Below are 19,613 nucleotides of genomic sequence, written 5' to 3'. Positions count from 1 at the left end.
CTTCAGGGGTCTGACTGTTATCATCTAGAATTCAGTCAAATTCCACAAAACTTTTTGAAGGTGGGGAGGGGGAGGGATCCACAGCTGAAGAAGATTTGTTGCTGCATGTTTAAGAAAGAAGCTAAATTCATCACAATGACAGGGGAGAGTGTTGGCAGAGATTTGAGCTATTTATTCTTTTAGGAAAATCCTATAAAGAATGACACGAGGAAGCCTCTATCTGCAGTCTTGTTCATCACATCGGTGAGGAGTCCGATAACAGATGTATGCAGGAGTGTGATTTAGTGCCGGGAGCTGGCCCCTGATGTGTATTAATACAGCGGCAAAGCAGAACGAGCCTCTCTTCATCACTCATCTCTATAAAAGAGGTGGAATCTGAGATGGCCCGATGTTAGGCAGAGCAAGCCCATTTGTTCTGCTGACTGATGGAGCCAGCTCAGGCTGTGTCCTTCACCTCTGTGGGGCACTCAGGTTGCATAGAAGGAGTTTACTGAAGCAGGACCTGGTCAACAAGTGAAATTAGAACAATTGGGCTTAGCCAGTGTTGCCTGCTAGGGGCATCAACACTTATACAAACTCTCTAATCTAAAGTTCTGGGATGAATTCTGATTCATCTCAATCTTTCACTGAAGAGACAAAAATCTGTCATGTGTAGTTAAATCTACAATGAAAAAAAAGTGAGGTCCACAAAGTAATCAAGCAAGGAAATAGCCAAGTCAGTGATGACTGAAAGCACATTGGTGGAAGAAGATGAAAGAAAGCCCAATGATCAGGCATGTATATGTCCCTTACAATAATAATAATAATCTATTTTGCTTTAATAGCCACACAAGCACTCACTCCTCCCACCACCACTTCCTCTTTCTCACTCTGTCTCTCTCTCTTTTATTTTGTTTCCTTTTCCTTTTTTTTTTTTAAAGAGAAGCCAGTGTAGGTTCAGAATTCAGAACAGATTCATCTTCAGGTTTCCAGGTACACCTTTTGCCTTACCCACTTGTGATCTCGTAACAGTCACGAGCACTCTTCTCTAGCGATCAGGTTAAGTGCAACTCCTTGAGCCTGCTACTTGATGGACAAGTATATTCCTAGAATATACTGCCTCAAATCCATTAATTGTTTCCTACTGTTTTGTTTTCTTTTTCTTTTACCATGTGTTGTTACTATTTAAGCCAATTTGTGTCTGCTTTGGACAGAAAAGCACAATAAAAATCTAATTTAATCCATTTGTCAGGTTGCTTGGAGGGAATATTTCTGGGCCTTTAAATTGAGTCCAGCTTAATGTGACTTGGAAATTGCCACATCCCTAGACACTGGAAAGGGAAAATAGGGTCTCATTATGCTGAGATCTGGAACATGAAGGAGTAGGACACACCACTTTGACCTTCTTCAAAGCCCACAGCAACACAAGCACCCAGTTCATTGGCTTTCAGGAAAAGGAGCAGAAAGGCCAGTGGCAATCGTGGTTTTGAGTTTACTAAGTAGGCAGCAATAAGTTTGGGGACCCCTGTATCAAAGGAACTGGAATCACTGGTGGTTGCTGAAGACAGATAGGCACCATGAGAATGTTCCTTCCAGGAGAAAAAAGGTTGCACGCACACTGCAGAAATAATGCAGTTTGACACCACTTTAACTGGCTTGGCTCAATGCTATGGAATTCTGGTAACTGTAGTTTTGTGAGATATTTAGCCTTTTCTGACACAGAGCTCTAGTGCCACAACAAACTATGAATCTGAGAGTTACACAGCACTGAGCCATGGAAGTTAAACTGGATTATTTCCACAGTTCAAATGCAGCAAAAAAAAAAGATAAAGCTGCCAATATAGCATTGATGCTGCCATAGCTACAAGAAGCTGGTTCTTTGGAATCTTTGGTCTTACTGCTGTCTTCCTTACTAGTGGACAAAAAGTTACCTCAGTTCCTTCCAAAACATTCACAAAGACATTTATAGATATACATATTTATGTTAAAAGGAAGGATTTTCTGCTACATTGGGACAATCTAGATTGCCTCGGCATGTTCCTTTTATAACCAGGAAAATCACATTTTGCCACTATAGAGGAAAATACAGCCAGAGAACAAGGAAGCCCTCTCTGCCCTCAAGGCACAATATAATTCCCCTCAATGAGTAAGATGCTCTTTGCCTAAAGGTATTTTTATTCCCTGATGTGTCTGAGACTGACACAAAAAGGAAGCCAAAATCCAGCTCCTACTTCAATTTATACAAAAAGGTTTCTAAAGGGCCCGCTGCTGGTGGCTGGACTGGACAAATTTCTGTGTTCAAACACACATGGTACTAAGGCAAACTAAATTCTTTGCCAAGAAAAGACACATTTTGCAAAATAGTGATGATTGATGATGATGATGAAAATTAAACCAAGTTTGCAGAAGTTTACAGTGGGCCCTCCACATGTGTTGGTGTTAGAGGCGCATGACCCTCATGTAAAGGGGGGGGGGGGAACGCAAATTTAAAAACACAGTTTTTTAAACCTAAGAGAACACCTCTCTAGGAATCTCAAGGTCCTCCAGCACAACTCTATGGGTAACATCTGGCAGAAGCAACCACAGAATTGCACTGGCGGACCTATACATGTCTAGAGAAGTTTTTTTTTTCCCTAGGAATCTCTAGGTCCTCCAGTGTCAGTCAACAGGCAAATTCTGGAATAATTACATTGGAAGACCTAGAGGTTCCTATAGAGAACATATTAATCAAATGCGCAAACATCAAAGCCACAAATGTGGAGGGCCAACCATATTTCTTTTGCAAAAGGATTATACCCCAGCTGGCCATTGTAGGCAAGAAGAATGGTTTCAGTGGGAACCAAAAAAAATAGATACCATGCCACCTGGGACTTTGCTGGATCTCAATTATTCACCAGATGTTCCTTCCACATTTTCAAACCTACTCTCATCATGAAAAAAGCAGTAACTTGAGTTGCTGCTTCCAATACTATCTTGGCATTTTTACACTGTAAATGAAGATTTCACATAAATCTTCTACCTTTGGAGTATTTTGGACTGGAAACCCTGAAGACATTTCTGAACATCCAGATCTTCTCCTACATCTCATACACCTACTCCTTCAAAACTGCATACCACAAAATCATTAATCATTTTATACTATAGTTTAGCCACATTACCTGAGGTTGGACTAGAAAGGGAGGCTGTTGCCATTATTGGCTTTCGCTTCCTCTTGATCTCCCTTGAGAATGGAGGCCCCAGATGTATATTAGTCTGCCTAAACAAGGGATAAACCATACTGATTAGAAAAAACAAAACAAGGTAGAAAATACCATCCTGGTGGCTCCTTTATAAAACAACTTTTTAAAAAATTGTGGTTAAATTCAGTTCCCCCCCCCAACACACACGAGAAATCCTCCAAAGAACAGTGAAGCAGGGCAGTTTATGTACTACACAGACACCACCAACACAACCATGTTGGGGGGGGGGGTAGTTTTAGAATATCTTCAATTAGCCTAAATGACAGCAATGAGTTAAATGGCATTTTTAAAGCCCATGGATAGTTCTAGTTATCAGTGCACACACAACCCTATAAACTTGTTCAAATGGAAACTAGTTAGCCTAAACTTTGGGTCAATAATGTTTTTTGCAGCATTGGGATTGGGGTAATGATGAAGGAGGGCTGGAGTACCACTGACTTTCAATGCTGGATTGCAGTAGTGTTTCTGCACTAAACAGTGCAATAAAGCATGATCTGGAAAAGAATGGGATAATACTAGGTGATCCTGCAGTAGCTCTGTGTGCTTTTGTATAATAGCCAAGGAAAACACCTGCTTCCTGAATCACTTACTGCGCATAACTGAAAAACTGAAAGAAAGTAGGAAAGTCAATTAGCTTGATTCACTAGCTATCCTGGCAGGTTGAAAAAGCATAAATTTATAAGTTTCACACCAAAATGGAAATCATAAGTTGAGGCTATCGAAAGAAAAAAACACCCGAGGATAGAATTTGGAAGAAGCTTCCAAGAGGCCTCTAAAAGATCCAAAATGTTTTTGCTTACTTATGCAAGTTTACCTGACTTAGTTGTTTCTTTTACATGTGTATAGTGCTAGTTTTGAATCAATTGTTTGATGAAACATGAAATGTTCTTCTTTTCTGTGGTGTAGAAAACTATATCTATCTCAAGTGTCCGTGGACGGCATTTTTCCCAATGATGGTGCGTTTAGGTGGCTGCGCCAGCATTAGTGACAGCGCTAGTTGCCCGGTGATGGTGCATATACACAGCTGCACCGCTGTTAAGTCTCACTGTTCCCAATGGTGGTGCAGCCACATGCACGTGCCATCATGGGACATGGGCTGTCCCTAATGACGACGTGGCCACGTGCATGCACCACCACTAGGGACAACGCAATCTTGAGCATCTGCATATGTTGGTATCCATCGGGATGGTGGTGGCGCAGAACAGATCTCCCACAGATAGCAAGGTCCAACTGTATTGTTTTGCCCTGATCCTGGGTGACTAAACAATAAACAATAAAGAAGTCATATACAGATTAAAAAGTCATGATTTAAAACTGACTGGATAGTTGTGCTGGAAGAGATATGGCTTTAATGCAGTCAATTTTTCAACTGCCATATCTCATCCAGAAGGTCCTTCTGAAGTCTGGGGGCAACAAATGAAAAATTCCTTCAGGAAACTGTTGCCAGTCTAGTCCTAACTGGTTGGAGTGTACAGGACAGATTGTATGAGAGAAGGCAATCCTATAGGTACCACTAGTACCACTAGGGAGCCCTGGTGGCACAGTGGTTAAATACCTGTACTGCAGCTATTCACAGCCATAAGGTTGTGAATTCGTTCCCTGGGCTTCAAGTGTCAAACTCAGCCTGGCATCCTTCCGTAGGTCACTAAAATGCCTGCTGGGGACAATTACCTAATACATTGTAAACTGCTTAGGGAGTACAATACTTACGTGCACTAATAAGTAGTACAGAAATGTACTTGCTATTGCTATATTACACTATTGAGCCTTGACATTAAAAAGTCCTAGAGATGTGAATATTGACTGAAAGGGAGAAAATGTAAACGGAATGTATTTACTTGCCTTCCCAACACTATGCTGGAACATCAGTGTATTTGGGTCAGCAATACAGCAAAGAAGGTTGGTGAAGAAATTAAGCCTTCTTTCTTTCAAATGCATGTGATGCAAACAAGATGGAATGAAAGATGTCAAGGAACTCTCTGCACTAAAGAGACACTTCTAAGAATTCATGTTTAATTGCAATTGACCTTCAGAGTGGCAGTCATACAAAGCACTCTCTTCACAACAGAGAGGGACCTCAATTGAAAAACAGACTCCTTTGTTATTGTAATATCAAACTTAGGAATTTCATAAGCAACTGAGAGTTTTCAAAGAACCTGAGATATCAGTCGCTCACTGCAAGCCCACACACTACTGATACAATTGAAAGTTCTTCCTTTACCCCAAATTCTGAAAGCAAGTACATGCATTGTGCTAATGAAAAGTGCTACAGAAGGGAGAGCAATTGTTAATCTGTTGTCTTCCAAACAAATTGTTCAGATATCTTCATGTAAAAAGAAATGCTCAGTACAAAACACTTACTATTAATGGTATTGGTACTAAGGCTGAATTCAGCTCAGTTGTTTCTGTTATATTTACAGTATCCTCTGCAAACATGGATTGCATTAAAGGTGCTTTTTCCAAACCTTGAGGTACCACCTGGGGCTATTTTTGATGCCTTCAAAAGGGTCAAAATTATTAGTAAGAACAGAGATCCTCCTCCTCTTTGAAAAGACACCAGCCAGCTGAGCACCTAAGTCTGATCTGCACATCACAGGTAAAAATCACTACAAGTAGTAAGTAGCTCATCAGCCCCACCAAACACGGCATCTTTGCATGCAAGAATTAAATCATTTCAAAGTACAGAAAAGTATCTATGTATTAAAAGAACCATTTCAAAACTTTGCCTATGTGTGTACTAAAAAGACAGGCATCCAGAGTGGCCTATTCAGAACATAACCCTAAGAAGACAAATTATCTTCTTTAATGTCCTTTCACCTGAAGCCAGTATCAGCCATACTTCTTAACACAATATGCAATGGAAGTAATGTCACACTAATTCACATCTACCCATAGGCAACTCTCACCTGAAGCCTCTGATTTTTTTGTTTGCTATTATTCTATTATTAATTTTGCTTTCTATGACTTTGTTTGCTCTTCCCATTATACTAAATGCCACACTGCAACCAAAAGATATCCTTGTGATTTATTCCATCTGCTTTCCCAGAACAGAACCATTTACTCTGTGGTATTAGCATATCAAAGAAAGGAATATTATGTGCAGACAGTGGATTATTATTATTATTATTATTATTATTATTATTATTATTATTATTATTATTATTTTGGGGAAACTCTAGCTAGTGCTACCCTTTAGTCTTCACTTACCAATACACAACAATATAGACTGGCAAAAGATCCTATTGCCTTAAAACATCATCATCATTGTTATCATTATTACTTCTGTTTTCCTGCCTCTCCTCAGAGCTTGGGGCAGGGTACAACATGTTAAAATACAGCACTATAAAATCATCAATACATTCATAAGAGTTCATATACAAATTAAAAAGTCATGATTTAAAACTGACTGGATAGAATTGACATGAGCTAACATATGCAGCTGCCTATGGGTATTGCTTCATTGGCTGATGCTACACTATGATTCATCCACATCTGCACTGCATCCAGTGATCAGGTCAAATATTCATATTTGTCTTCACATACCTTGGATCTGAGAGATTTCATGTTAAACTCAAATCTTACCACACAGATGGACCAGGACAAAGTAAGAATCCTGACAGAAACATGGCTCTTCTTGGGAAACCTTGGCCTATTTTTGAGAAACAGAATACTGTTACCTCAAATGGCCAGCTAATCAACAATGTCCCAGGCAACCCCAAGGAAAAACAGCCAATATACAAGACCATGAAAGGGAAGTAAGATGCCATTCACAATATGGAGGTAGAAAAATGGTTCTGAGTTCTCACTGCCAAGTTCTTCATGCTTTCCTCTAAAGAGAAAGCCTTGTCAAAACAGAAGCCATGACAGACATGGCATGATTAGTAAATGCTTTGTGCTCTTAAAGAGCAGCAATTACAGACATGTGAAAAGAAAGGAAGCAGTCCCCAAGATGCTCTTCTTCACATGCCTCCCGAGAGGCGGCAGGCCATTAAAATTCCATGATGAAGAATCAAAAACAGCCTGGGAACAGCCAGGAGGCAATACAGCAAATTAATACACCAACCATCCCCAGGGAGGAAGGTGGGGGGGAGCGCAGAAAACACTCTTCGCTTTGCAAAATAAAATTATACTACTAATGATAAGAGAGTCACCAGGTACGTACACACACACACACACACACCTTCTAATGATGGGTGTGGAATTCCCAGTGCTACTTCTGACACTTTCAGAGAAGTCTCAACACATCAGAGACAAAAAGCAAGAAAGAGGGTCTTGGTATATTGCAATTTATACAGTCTTTTAACTGTATCTTCCAAGGATGTCTCTGCACAGGGCCTTCTCCTTGACACTGAAGAGCCCCTCCTTGCACACCCATGGCTTCATATTCAGTAATCTGGCTTGCGGCTCTGTTTAAATGAAGCAATGGGTTACAAGACAGCCACTATGCTACCAAAATGAATGTACCAGAAACCACCAGGGAGATAAAGAAAATATGAAAAGCAGGTTAAAAAAAACTGAATTTGCCTGATAACAATCTTTTCAGTTGAGTAACACATCCAAAAATGGCTTTCCAAGACAAACAAGGCTTGCAAGAACTGTCAGTTTGAATAGGAAAGAAATGAAATGTCCACTGAAATGCCAGGGTTGCCCAACTACAGCCCAGGGCACAACATTTGTTGAAGGCTATTTTATCTTTCCTCCTAGTACATCCTAAAGCAGAACACCGTCTGAGAATTCTACATTCACAAAAGGTGATCTTACTAGCGTGTTCCATTCATGGGTTCATAAGGTCTAATCGTGGGACACAGTAGATTTTACAACAAATGTTTACCTCAAAATTAACTTGCAATTAAAAGAAATTGGGACCCACACAAAATTACTGATTTGCCTATTTTGACATAGATGTGTCAACCACACAGAGCTTAGAAAAATACATATTTCCATCTACTAATGTTTTGAAATTATCATGCACAGGCCTGAGACACTACCAGCAATCAAATGTATTACAAGGCTATCTAGATCCTAACTATTTGCCTTCATTCTCTTCTTTTAACCAAGAATGCATCACAAATTAAGTCCCTGTCATAAAGCAAGTTTCTTCACATACAATTCACCTTGAACAATACATTGCAGGGCAAGAGTATATGTCAGAAGACAGGAACAAATATAAACCTAGTATTCAAAGAACTGACTGTTCAAAGGATATGAGCCATGCCATAAGTTAGACCAGAAGACAACTTTCTTCCAGTTCAGTGTTACTGACTAGTATAATTCGAAAGAAAATTACCCTTTCAACTACAATTATGGCAATTATATTCTGAACAGGAAAGCAAAGTGACCACTTAATTCAGTTAAAACAATCTTTATCCTTCAGATATTCTCTGAATATCTCATCTCCAGTCATGGCATTCTCCCAAAACTGTAGAATTATCCAGCCCTAAAGATGTTGTGAGTGAAACTTCCAGAAGTCCTAGCCAGACTAATCAATGGTAAGGAATCCTCCAAGCTGCAATCCAACAACATTGGGAAGACAGCATGATTCCCCTGCTATAAATCACAAGTCCCAACTCAAACAGATTCATAGAATTTATCACATTTCTACTGATTCGGTTGGTGCAATTTATGGGCCTCACAACTAGATTTAGGCCTAAGAGTAAAAATGATTTTGGGGTCAGGTAGACAGGCATCACAGAGTGACCAGAGGCTGCTCTACCCGCGATTGCTTGGTGATCATGGCAACCTCACAGTCCGCTCTTAAAAAGCAGGCCACTGCTGTGGTCCCAAATGGACTGCCAGCAAGGAGTACTTTTTCTGAACTCCTTTTTCTGGTGACCCCAGAGCAGCTTCTGGCCAATCTGGGGGCATGCATTGTCTGCACACTACACCCCTGAAGCAGCTAAAAGCTGCTCTTTTTGCCCATGCATTTCGGGCCTAAGATTCAGAGGAAAACCCCTTTGCGATCTCACACATCTCTCACTAAGGCACAGTATCCTGTTCTGTTGAATTAAAATCATTGGTTCACACAGCAAAATATCTGAACAGGCTATTTTGAAATTTTGCATTTTCTAATTTTTGTCAGACAGCAATCCTCAGATCTACATTTAATAACATACAGAGCCATTCTTACACCTCAAGTCTTCTTCAACATTCCTGTATAGTTATTCCCTGAGTTGTATTTCCACTTGTGATGTGCAAAACAACCCACCCTTATTCTTTGGGATCTAATGATTTTATCATTTGTACACATACATGGTTCTAACTGCTTCATCTTGTTTTCATTTGTTAACTAGCTTATGTATCTATCTTTAGAATTTTTTTGTTTACATTTTTAAAATTGATTTTATTGCACAACAGGCTGAGATCTTTGGATATTGGGGGGGGCATAAGTATATTTAATATATACATACATACTCAGACTTCTACTACCCAAAGTCATTGGACCTCATTTACCACCATGAAGGCTTTCTATACTCCCATCCCTTTCTCAACTGTATATAGATTAAAGGCCTCTTTGAAGAGACACTTGTTTCAGTGTGCTTTCTCAGCATCTGGAGGGAAGGAGGAGATTCCAGATCAGTCACACAGCTCAGTGACAGTCTGCTTGGTGGTTCTTCAGGCAAGAAGCTTCTGTGTAAATCTACACAGGCTGCGCACTCAGCACATTCCAACATTTTCTTCTCCAACTGAGGAACAGTTTTTTTTTTAAAAAAACTATAACTGTGAGTCATGGGGGGGGAGTTATTCTGGGCCACAAGACAATCCATAAATTTACAAGTGAAAAAAGATTAGTACCTTGGTGTAAGAAAATATGCTTTGCCCTACCCACCAACAAGAAGTTAGAGATGATGAAACAAACTCTATGTGGAGAGGAAAGAAGGATAATACACACACAGTTATTCAAAGTTAAAGAAACAGAACTGCCGCCACTTCTACAAAACTGCAGAAGTTTGTGGAATAGCTGCTAGTTTCCAATGTACAGAGATTATGGAAAATTAAGCAGGACAAATATGTTACGAATGATGTCTTCTTGGACACTCCAAGCAGGGAGTAGCCATTCCACAGCAAAATAATAATAATAATAATAATAATAATAATAATAATAATACTGCCTACAAGATAACTTTTATGCCCTGTGTCTAGTAAACATTGACACTAAACAGATGCCAAACAGTAAACATATAGCAAAACTCTTCTCATTAATATCTTCCGCTGCACAGTAAAGACCTTTTTTTAAAGTCTTTAAAATTGTTTTTTAAATCTATTTTTAAAGACATGTTCTTATTCTAATGTGTGTTTTAATACTCTGTTTTGCTCTGCTGCTTCTTTGTTTTGGAGTTGCTGTTTACCTTAAGTTGCTTGATTTTTTAAAAGTTTACAGTTATTAACTGCCTTGAGGAAAGGCAAGTAAAAATGTTTTAAATAAAACTGTACGAGCTACCTATTTTCTGACAGACATATCTCCTATCCTGGCAGATATTAATATCATTTCCCACAACAAAAGCAGAGCATAATAGTTACCTGGCTGTGCAATGCACTGGAGAGCACCTTCGGTGGGAAGCGTCAGCAACAACATCCATGGAGTACAGGGGGGACAACGGATTGAACTAGAAATGCAAGACAAGTTTGGTTAACAGTATATCATGTGACATTATCTGAATAAAAATGACTGAATTATCCTCACCTAGTTATTCAGAGTACCTGGATCTGGGGATGTTTAGCATGAAGAAGAGAAAGTTAAACGGCGATATGATAGCCCTGTTTAAATACTTGAAGGGGTGTCATATTGAGGAGGGAGCTAACTTGTTTTCTGCTGCTCCAGAGACTAGGACCCGGAGCAATGGATGCAAGCAACAGGAAGAGAGATTCCACCTCAACATTAGGAAGAATTTCCTGACAGTAAGGGCTGTTCGACAGTGGAACAAACTGCCTTGGAGTGTAGTGGAGTCTTCTTCCTTAGAGGTCTTTAAACAGAAGCTGGATGGCCATTTGTCAGGGATGTTTGATTTAGATTTCCTGCATGGCAGGGGGTTGGACTGGATGGCCCTTGCGGTCTCTTCCAACTCTATGATTCTATGGATTCTTTTAGAGCACAACTCACAGCAAGGAAGTCTCTGATAACAGATCATATTGTTCTGTCCTCTTAAGCAGATAGGTCAACACAACTAGGAGCCAGAGCTTAGAAAAATAACTTTTGGAACTATATCTCCCAGACACCACTCTGAGAGTTATAATCCAAAAACTAACTTTTCTAAACTCTGCTAGGAACACACCTCACTTCACCAAGTCTTTGAGTAAACGCTGTTCTCTCTTTTCCCAGCGATTAAATTACCTCTAGAGAATAAACCTATTCTCATTTATACAGTGTTATTTATATATCATGGCCACAGCCAACCTTTGCCATAAAATCTTTACCATCAAAATATGCCACTTGAGAACTACTTGCATAGAACTTTAGCATCACAGAAAAACAGCATTTGCAAAACAAAATTACAGAACCTGCTTTTAACAGGGATGAGATGGAAGTCATCCCTTTTTTCAACAGATCAATATTTCCCCAAATTTTGTTACCACAATATTATATGTTTACTTCACCACAAAATTAAGCTTCTTATATGCAGAAACTTTATTACAACTACATTTTATTCTAAAACACAATTCATCACCACTTTCAGATCTGAGAAAAGCTATGAGCTATTAAAACACTGAGTACGGTATGTGACGGAATCCTTCTGGGACTGGGCCACACAGATTAAATGCTTGTAAACTCCTGCACATTAAAATCTTGGTGGATGGGCTAATCTAACATGTCAGTGAGACAATTAGCCTCCTAAGGCTTTTCCCTGATGTGGAACTTTGCCTGTGTAGGTGAAGATTTCTACCCAGCAGGTGGTGTTTAAACATATATATCTTCATATATTTGTATTGGTTCAGTTGCAGAAGTGTTGTATCATGCACCCTGCTGAATATTTAGAACAGTTCACTCTTCAATATCCTTAGCAAAGGATATTGACAAGATGCATAATTTCTAGCAATGCAATGGTCATATTTCACCCTTTACTTTCAACACAATTTTGATATAACTCAAATAGGTGAAATAACTCTGTACTGTAACACACATCATAAAGATTTTCTTTAAAGAGCATATTTTCTCTTACTAAAATGTGGAAGGCCACTTCTCCAGTCACTAAAGATTCATTTCCATAAAACACAAAGAACTAAGACTACAATACGAAGAATTACTCCTGAAATGTTCAAAACTTAAAGGAATGAAAATTACAAAATTACAATTCCCTTTCAACTGGATTAACATGTTTTTTGTTTCAAAGTATAATATTATAGGCATTTAGAAGAGAGAAGATTCCCCTGGACCCACAGAAGGAACTGTTTCTTTCATTTTACTAGACATTCATGCCCACCACTTATAAGAGGAAATATTTGAATAGTCTGTCAAACAAGACAAGTTTCAGAATTTTTATGGCCAGGTATGGGAAAAATCAATTTGTGAAACAAAATGGCATTTGAAGTGCCAACACTGTCAGTGAAACAAGAAAGTGACACTTAATGAGGAGGAATACAGCCACAGTGTCTTTGACTTTAAAAGGTGACGTGTTTTTCCACTTAAAGAGAAACAGAAGCCTCATTTCATTGTCTGGCAACATCAGTATTTATTAACTAAACCACTTTACATGCCTAAGAGTTGGTTCATTAACCTCTTTCACTGGTGTAACTTAGTAGAGGGTGCAACTGCAGTACTGTATTCAAATATAAATGCTCATGACTCCCTTTCTCTTTACACAGACAATCAGGCACACAGAAGCATGCTCACTCAAGAATCCAGGAATATCAGGTCTCTTTGCCTTAAAAACATGTCCAAGATCTTAGAGGCATGACTGAATACCACAGTTACAGCAGCTATAAAATGTAGCAACACATTTGTTCAAGAAGAAAGTTTTATTTATTTAAGCATTTGGCTGTATATACTCATGTATAAGTCTAGAAATTTTAGTTAAAAAATTGATCCAAAAAACCTGAGTCGACTTATCCACGGGTCAATATAGGTACTGTAAGTATTGTACTTTAACTCTTATTTTTAAAAAAGGAACCATCCCCTGTGAAAGGCAAAATTGTAATCTGTCCTGGAATCACTGCCCCTCCTCTATTCTCGCATCCAGCTAGCCTTTATTTTGAGCACAGTTATGCCTGCTAGAATTTTGTAAGTTCTTTGGCATTGTTTTCCTTTGCATCATCCTTTAGATCCTTTGTTACGCTATCACTATATAATGATGTAAAATGGAAAAAAGAAGAAAGAAGTCTTGTAACAAATTTGCTTACAGCAGCGAAATTAATCATAGCAAGAAGTTGGAAAACAAAAATAAATGTGGAACTGGAGGATTGGTATAAAGAAGTCTGGCAAATAGCGATTAATGATAAATTAACATGTAAATTGAAAGTGATAAAAGGATTATGGAAAAGAAATTATTTTGATGAAATATGGGGAAAAAAATTGAAAAAGTATTAGGAAAAGAAGATGGAAAATTACCTTCACGAGATGAATTAAAATTTTGGTTTTGGTTGGATTATATGGATGAGAATGGCTCCAGGGAAGGGATGTATGTTTTTAGTATAAAATAAGTAAAGTGTTAAAGCATATTTGGATATGAAGAAACTAACATTTTGTATTGTAAAACTTAAAAATATTAATTAAAAAAAGATCCTTTGTTACATGCCCTTAGATTTTATCCTCGACTTACCACGGATCATATCAAAATCCATAATTTTGGCTGTAAAACATGCTCTCGACTTATACATGAGGTCGACTTATAGTCAAGTATATACGGTAACGAGAAAGTAAGATTGCAAAGTAGTTAAAGGGCTTAACTGCAAAACACGGCTGAAATCCTGAGGTGCTGTTTGGCAGACAGAACTAATGTGGTCTCCTGGAGCTACCTTACTTCTTGTACACAGGCTGCAATGTGGCAGAAACGGAAAGCCAAGGTTCTGTTCTTTTTAGAGGGACAGAGGTCCAGTGAAAATATATAAAGACAGCAAAGTAGATCCCGCTTACCTGGTTGCGATCTCTCATTCCCATTGATGGCAACCAGAAACTAGAAAGATGGCAGAAGACAAGAAATTGGAGGAAGCATGAGACAAGAGTTGGAAAAAACAAACAAACAAAACAAGGAAAAGTAGGTGCAAGGAGAAGAAAAAAGATTAGACTTCCTTGTAACACAAGTGTGCTAAAGACAGATTTGAGACAAGGGGAATTAATGACTAAGGGAAAATTAATGACTAAGGGAAAATTAATTCAACAAATCACACTACATAGTCTTTAAAAGCTAACAGGATGCCACCAGATTAAGAAAACATTTGGTCTACCCACCAACATTCATGGTGAAGAATTTCTATCCAATTTGAGCGGTTCTTTGAGAAACAGAGCATTTATTAACCCACCCCTTTAAAAAAAATCTGGCTACTACTTCTGATATTGTCATGATGGAGCAACTATAACAGTCCCCTAGTTCTGAACTTCTTTTATTAATCAGTGGTAGACTTTTATGCATTTGGTAAATGCACATTATGAAAGAACAAGGGAGATAATTCAACTTGTAGAGAGCAGCTATTTTCAGGACCATTAGAAGAGGACAGGAAATACAGCAGGAAAAACATCTTATCCCTTCTTGAGGTAATGATGCTCTAATAAACTGCAAAGATTCCCTACCAATAGTTCTATAAGAAAAACAAGGGCTACTCTCATTCTATACCATGAGATTCCAACTCCTAAGAATACTGGACCTTTGTCAGTAAGACACATATGCTTACTCTTTTTGGCAGGAATCACCAATGATGTGGCTAATCCTCTCAGTGCCCATAGCACTCATGATGGTCTCCTGAAACACAAAGTGACAACAGGGGGAATACTGAGTCTGGTACCAAATCCATTTGGTTATATCTGGAATAGTCCCAACTGAAAATAAATAGAGGACAGGGTGGAAAGCTAGCTTTAAGAGAAAAAAGCATCACGGGTATGAGGAAATGACATACATCATGGCCTATGAGGGAGTTGACCAGGCAGGCCCAGCTCCATCAGGGCTAGCCTGGAAGAAGAGACTCCTCCCTCCATAACTGTCATCTTCCAGCCCACAAGGGAGTTGACCAGGCAGGCCCAGCTCCACCGGGGCTAGCCTGAAGAAGACAAGCCTTCCCTCCAGTCCATCTGCCTTGGTCCAGGCCTCAGAGGGAGACAAGAATGGTGGACCTGATCTCCATTCCCTTCTCCTTTTGTGTCGTGTCTTTTAGATTGTAAGCCCGAGGGCAGGGAACCGTCTATTATCCCCTCTGTGGTAAGCTGCCCGGATTCCCAGTAACTGGGTGGCATATAAATAAATCCTATTATTATTATTATTATTATTATTATTATTATTATTATTATTATTATCCACACAGAATAATGTAAGTTCTGAAGTCCTTCTACATCCAGTCAGGATCTGATACTGAAATATATCTGATGAGGATGTTCAAGAGTTTACCTCTCATCTCAGGATCTTTTAAACTGAACCTTCTATTCTCCACTTGAAATATGACTAGGGCCAACCCAAATTTAGACAAAGAAGTGTTCCACTATTACAAGTACAGTAGTCTAATCATCAGACACTGTATATCCCCTTCAGAACCAGCCAGCACAATGTTTGTGGAATTGATGTTTACATACTGCCAAAATATCATTAACTTCAGATCAATTAGTAAGAAAATGTGACTACAACAGCCCTGTAAGAAGTTAAGCATCATGTTGACTATAAGAAAACAGAATATACATTCATGCTCCCTAGAGAGCTTTCACTTCTTCTTTTTGGTTCCTATGATGGCGTTCTCTAACCTGTTTATCAGTTCCAGTATGATCAACAAGGCCCAAACTCAATACACATTTAACATTATTTACTTATTTATTTAAATTATAACATAATAGGCAGTCCCTGACAAAAACCTTTACATGAACATCAGAAGCCTTAGCTTGCAATGCTACATATTCATACCTAAGAGTAAATACTACCATTCTACGGGGCTTACTTCTGAGCTGAGATATATAGGATTGCACTGTTAATGCAAATTATCCAAAAGTAAGAAGGTTTTTATTTCCTCTTGCTTTATGGAGATTTTGCTAAAAAGCTATATTATCTCTGCAGGTATGTCTAACTTACTACTTCTATGGATGTTCACATCCTTTAACTTCCTATGCCAAAAGAGAAAAGACAATCATTGCTCACTATTGAGAAGAAGGGAGGGTTCCAATCTAAGCTGATCAAAATTATACCAAATTCAATGTTACCTGTTAAGCAGTTCTCGGGGGCAGGGGTAGATCCAGCTATTCTCCTTTTGTTCCAAGCTTACATGAAATCTAGTTATTCTGTTACAGTGAAATACAACTGAAATGCTTTGGATAGTCTAAAAATTATATGCTTTATTATATTCCACCCTACATCTCAATTTATTCATTTTAATCATACCTCTTACTACCCTTGCCTATCTAGACATGTCTTTGTGATTTATTTAGATTTGTAACCAAGAACTTTGGTCTTGTTGTCTAGCCTATAGCATCCAAGGCAGGATAGTGTATGAGTAGGAACACATTTCATGTTTGTTTGATTTACAGTGGACCCTTGTTATACGCTGGGGTTTGGTTCCAAGATCCGCCGTGGATAACAAAATCGGTGTATGCGCAAGTCCCATTAAATATAATGACATAGCAAAATGGTGTCCCTTACAAAAAATGGAAAATCAAGGTTTGATATTTGAAATTTATATTTTTTTTTAACATTTTCAAACCGTGGATGTTTGAATCCGTGTATAAGAAATCTGTGTATAAGAAGGGCCGACTGTACTTATATTTCTTTCTCTTTCATCCATTTAAGCAAGACATGAACATTTAAGACCCCACTTTGCTCTTTAAAAGTTTTTGCTCAAAACAACAAATAACTTGACTCCTATCCACTCAGAGCTAACATACGTTCAGAACCAAATGCCTTGTTGGAAAATATGTCAGAATTCCTCCACTTACAATCCTTTCATTTAACAGCAAGTGAGGTAGTGTTAATTTTACTTTCCCCAACTGCAGGTGTAAGAAAGATAGTCATTCATTCATAATCGCCTCCACTTTTAGAAGAAAACTAGTAAACAAGCATTTCAAGTACTTCTGGTATAACTATGCTAATTTGGGCAATTTCCGAAAAGATAGGTCTTTCACATGAATAAACAACAACAAAAATACTTCTGGAAGAATAGTGACGTCATTAGAAAATAAAACCACTTCTATCAATTCAGAATATTGCATTGTAGTGTTACTGTTGCACAGACATGTTGAGCTCTGTGCATAAGGCTATTTGCCACACAGAACAAACTCCCCCAAGACCAGGATTGGAATCTGTTCAACAACAACACTGCTGGTCTTGTGCTCAGGAAACCTGAATACCATCACATGCAAGATCTGCAGGAAAGCAATGGCATGGATGAGAGATGGGCTATTTGTTACAGCAGAGAAATTATTAACTTAAATCGCCATAATATTTAAATTTACGGTTTATTACTGTGTAAATTACATGCCGTACTTTGGGTAATTAGCAGCTCGCTGGCGGGGAGCTTTGAATGAAACTCATTATTTATTATTACAATTTAGAAGAGGATGGGGGTGGGGGAGCAGTGACCTCCACTGCAAATGACATAGATCCCTTTAAGGTGATGAAGATGAATTAAACAAGTAAATATTATTCTTCTCATTTTGGTTCATTAGAGGCACCTCCAAAAAGCTTACAGCCCTAGGCTCTTACCAGTGGCTTGACGGTCTGTGCCCAAGACAGTCTTCGCCATAACAGAAGCTGTATTTCATAACTCTTTAACTTACCCAGTTAAGTAGAGAGAATAGGTACACAGAAGCTATCAAACACAAAAACCAAGAAGAAGAAAAAACAAAGTAGTAAAGCACTTTCTATACAACGGCTTCCAAATTGGAGGGGTTATAAACTATCAATGAAACTTTCAACAGATAGATATCTTTTCTCCAGGTGGAAGTTGTTATCCCACTGCAAAACATCAAGATACTTTCAGGGACAATGAAAGCTTGTGGCTCACTGCCTCAAAATATAGAGCTGCAACTCACACAGGACCTGGGATCTCTTTTCCTTCAGAAAGTCCCTATGAGCAAAAGGGATAGATAGTCTGGTTTCCTACCAAATATCTTCATCCCTTTCCTGCCTAAGACTGGAAAGCCAGGATTGCAGGACACCGGCTTTAGCAGAAAGAGACGCCAGAAAAGAGTGACAAGAAACATTATGATGTGTAACTCAAAACCAAAAGCCGCACTAAACAACCACACAACACAACAACAAATGTATTACTACATTAATGATTCAATAGGTTATTTATTGATTGATTTCTAGGATTTATATCCCGTCTTTCTCCCACAATGGGATTTGTTGGTTTGACAAACGCTTATTTCCTCCATCCCAGATATATAAATTAATTTATTAATTAATTTATTGTATTAATTTATATCCTGTTTCTCACTTGAGACTCAATTTAAGCCAGTTCCAACCCCCCACTCCCCCAAAAGAACATACAATTAAAAACATATAAAAAGAGAGCATTAAAATAGAATTAAACTATTTGCGATATTTAAAAAATTCACACTTCAGTAAAAAAAATGAAATGTACCTTCTTTATTCACTTTTGGATGTCCCTGTTTCCTCCACTGTACCAAAAGCATTGGAATTTCCTCCCTTTCTCGTGCATTTGATATTCAGACAAACTCTCATACTCAGCATGATTTTTTACCATTTCAACTGCATGGCGCGTTGGACTGGATGGCCCTGTGGTCTCTTCCAACTCTAGGATTCTATGGATTCTAACTGAACCTTGTTGCTTTAGAAATAGCTTTACCATGTCTACTTACAAATAGATCAAAGACCTTTTACAATACACAAGTTAAAGTGGTCCTCATTAGGAGCAGGTTTTTCTTGAAGTTATAAACCAATCACCAAAAACAAATTCCCAATCTTTGAAAAGCAATACCTTGCTAACCAGCCTTCTACGACCCTCCTGAGGCAACGAGTAGAACACTGGGTAGGCGGTTCAAACGAGTATGAAATCCTGAGAAAGAAAGAATAGGATACTGAAGACCAAAGCTTAGCCAAAACCATGAAATACAGTCAGCTAGAATGCAGCACAATACCTAGGCTATATTCTGATTACCAGGTTTACTTCTGAAATTTTGTGTGAGCTCAGGGAGGTGTTTAAACCCTCTAGCATGCTTACAGTACAAGAAATGAATTATATTTGTCTATATAAAAATGGCCAAAGATTATGGGCAGCTACAAAACAGGTAGCATATGGGATACAGCACTCTGT

The 19,613-nt window shown here is 38.5% G+C and overlaps 1 protein-coding gene across 1 annotated transcript in view; it reads right to left on the bottom strand.

Moving 5' to 3' along the window:
• Positions 1–19,613, bottom strand: part of GPATCH2L (G-patch domain containing 2 like) — a 44,898-nt gene that overhangs the window by 8,545 nt on the left and 16,740 nt on the right. Inside the window, 6 exon segments of the mRNA XM_042467001.1 lie at positions 3,138–3,235; positions 10,737–10,822; positions 14,284–14,323; positions 15,039–15,106; positions 19,278–19,308; positions 19,310–19,355. Coding sequence (XP_042322935.1) covers positions 3,138–3,235; positions 10,737–10,822; positions 14,284–14,323; positions 15,039–15,106; positions 19,278–19,308; positions 19,310–19,355 — 369 coding nt within the window.

The sequence above is a fragment of the Sceloporus undulatus genome, chromosome 1 (assembly GCF_019175285.1).
Source record: "Sceloporus undulatus isolate JIND9_A2432 ecotype Alabama chromosome 1, SceUnd_v1.1, whole genome shotgun sequence".
NCBI classification, from domain to species: Eukaryota; Metazoa; Chordata; class Lepidosauria; order Squamata; family Phrynosomatidae; genus Sceloporus; species Sceloporus undulatus.
The sequence above is the reverse complement of the archived record's forward strand: the minus strand, read 5'-3'. Positions and strand labels throughout refer to the sequence as shown.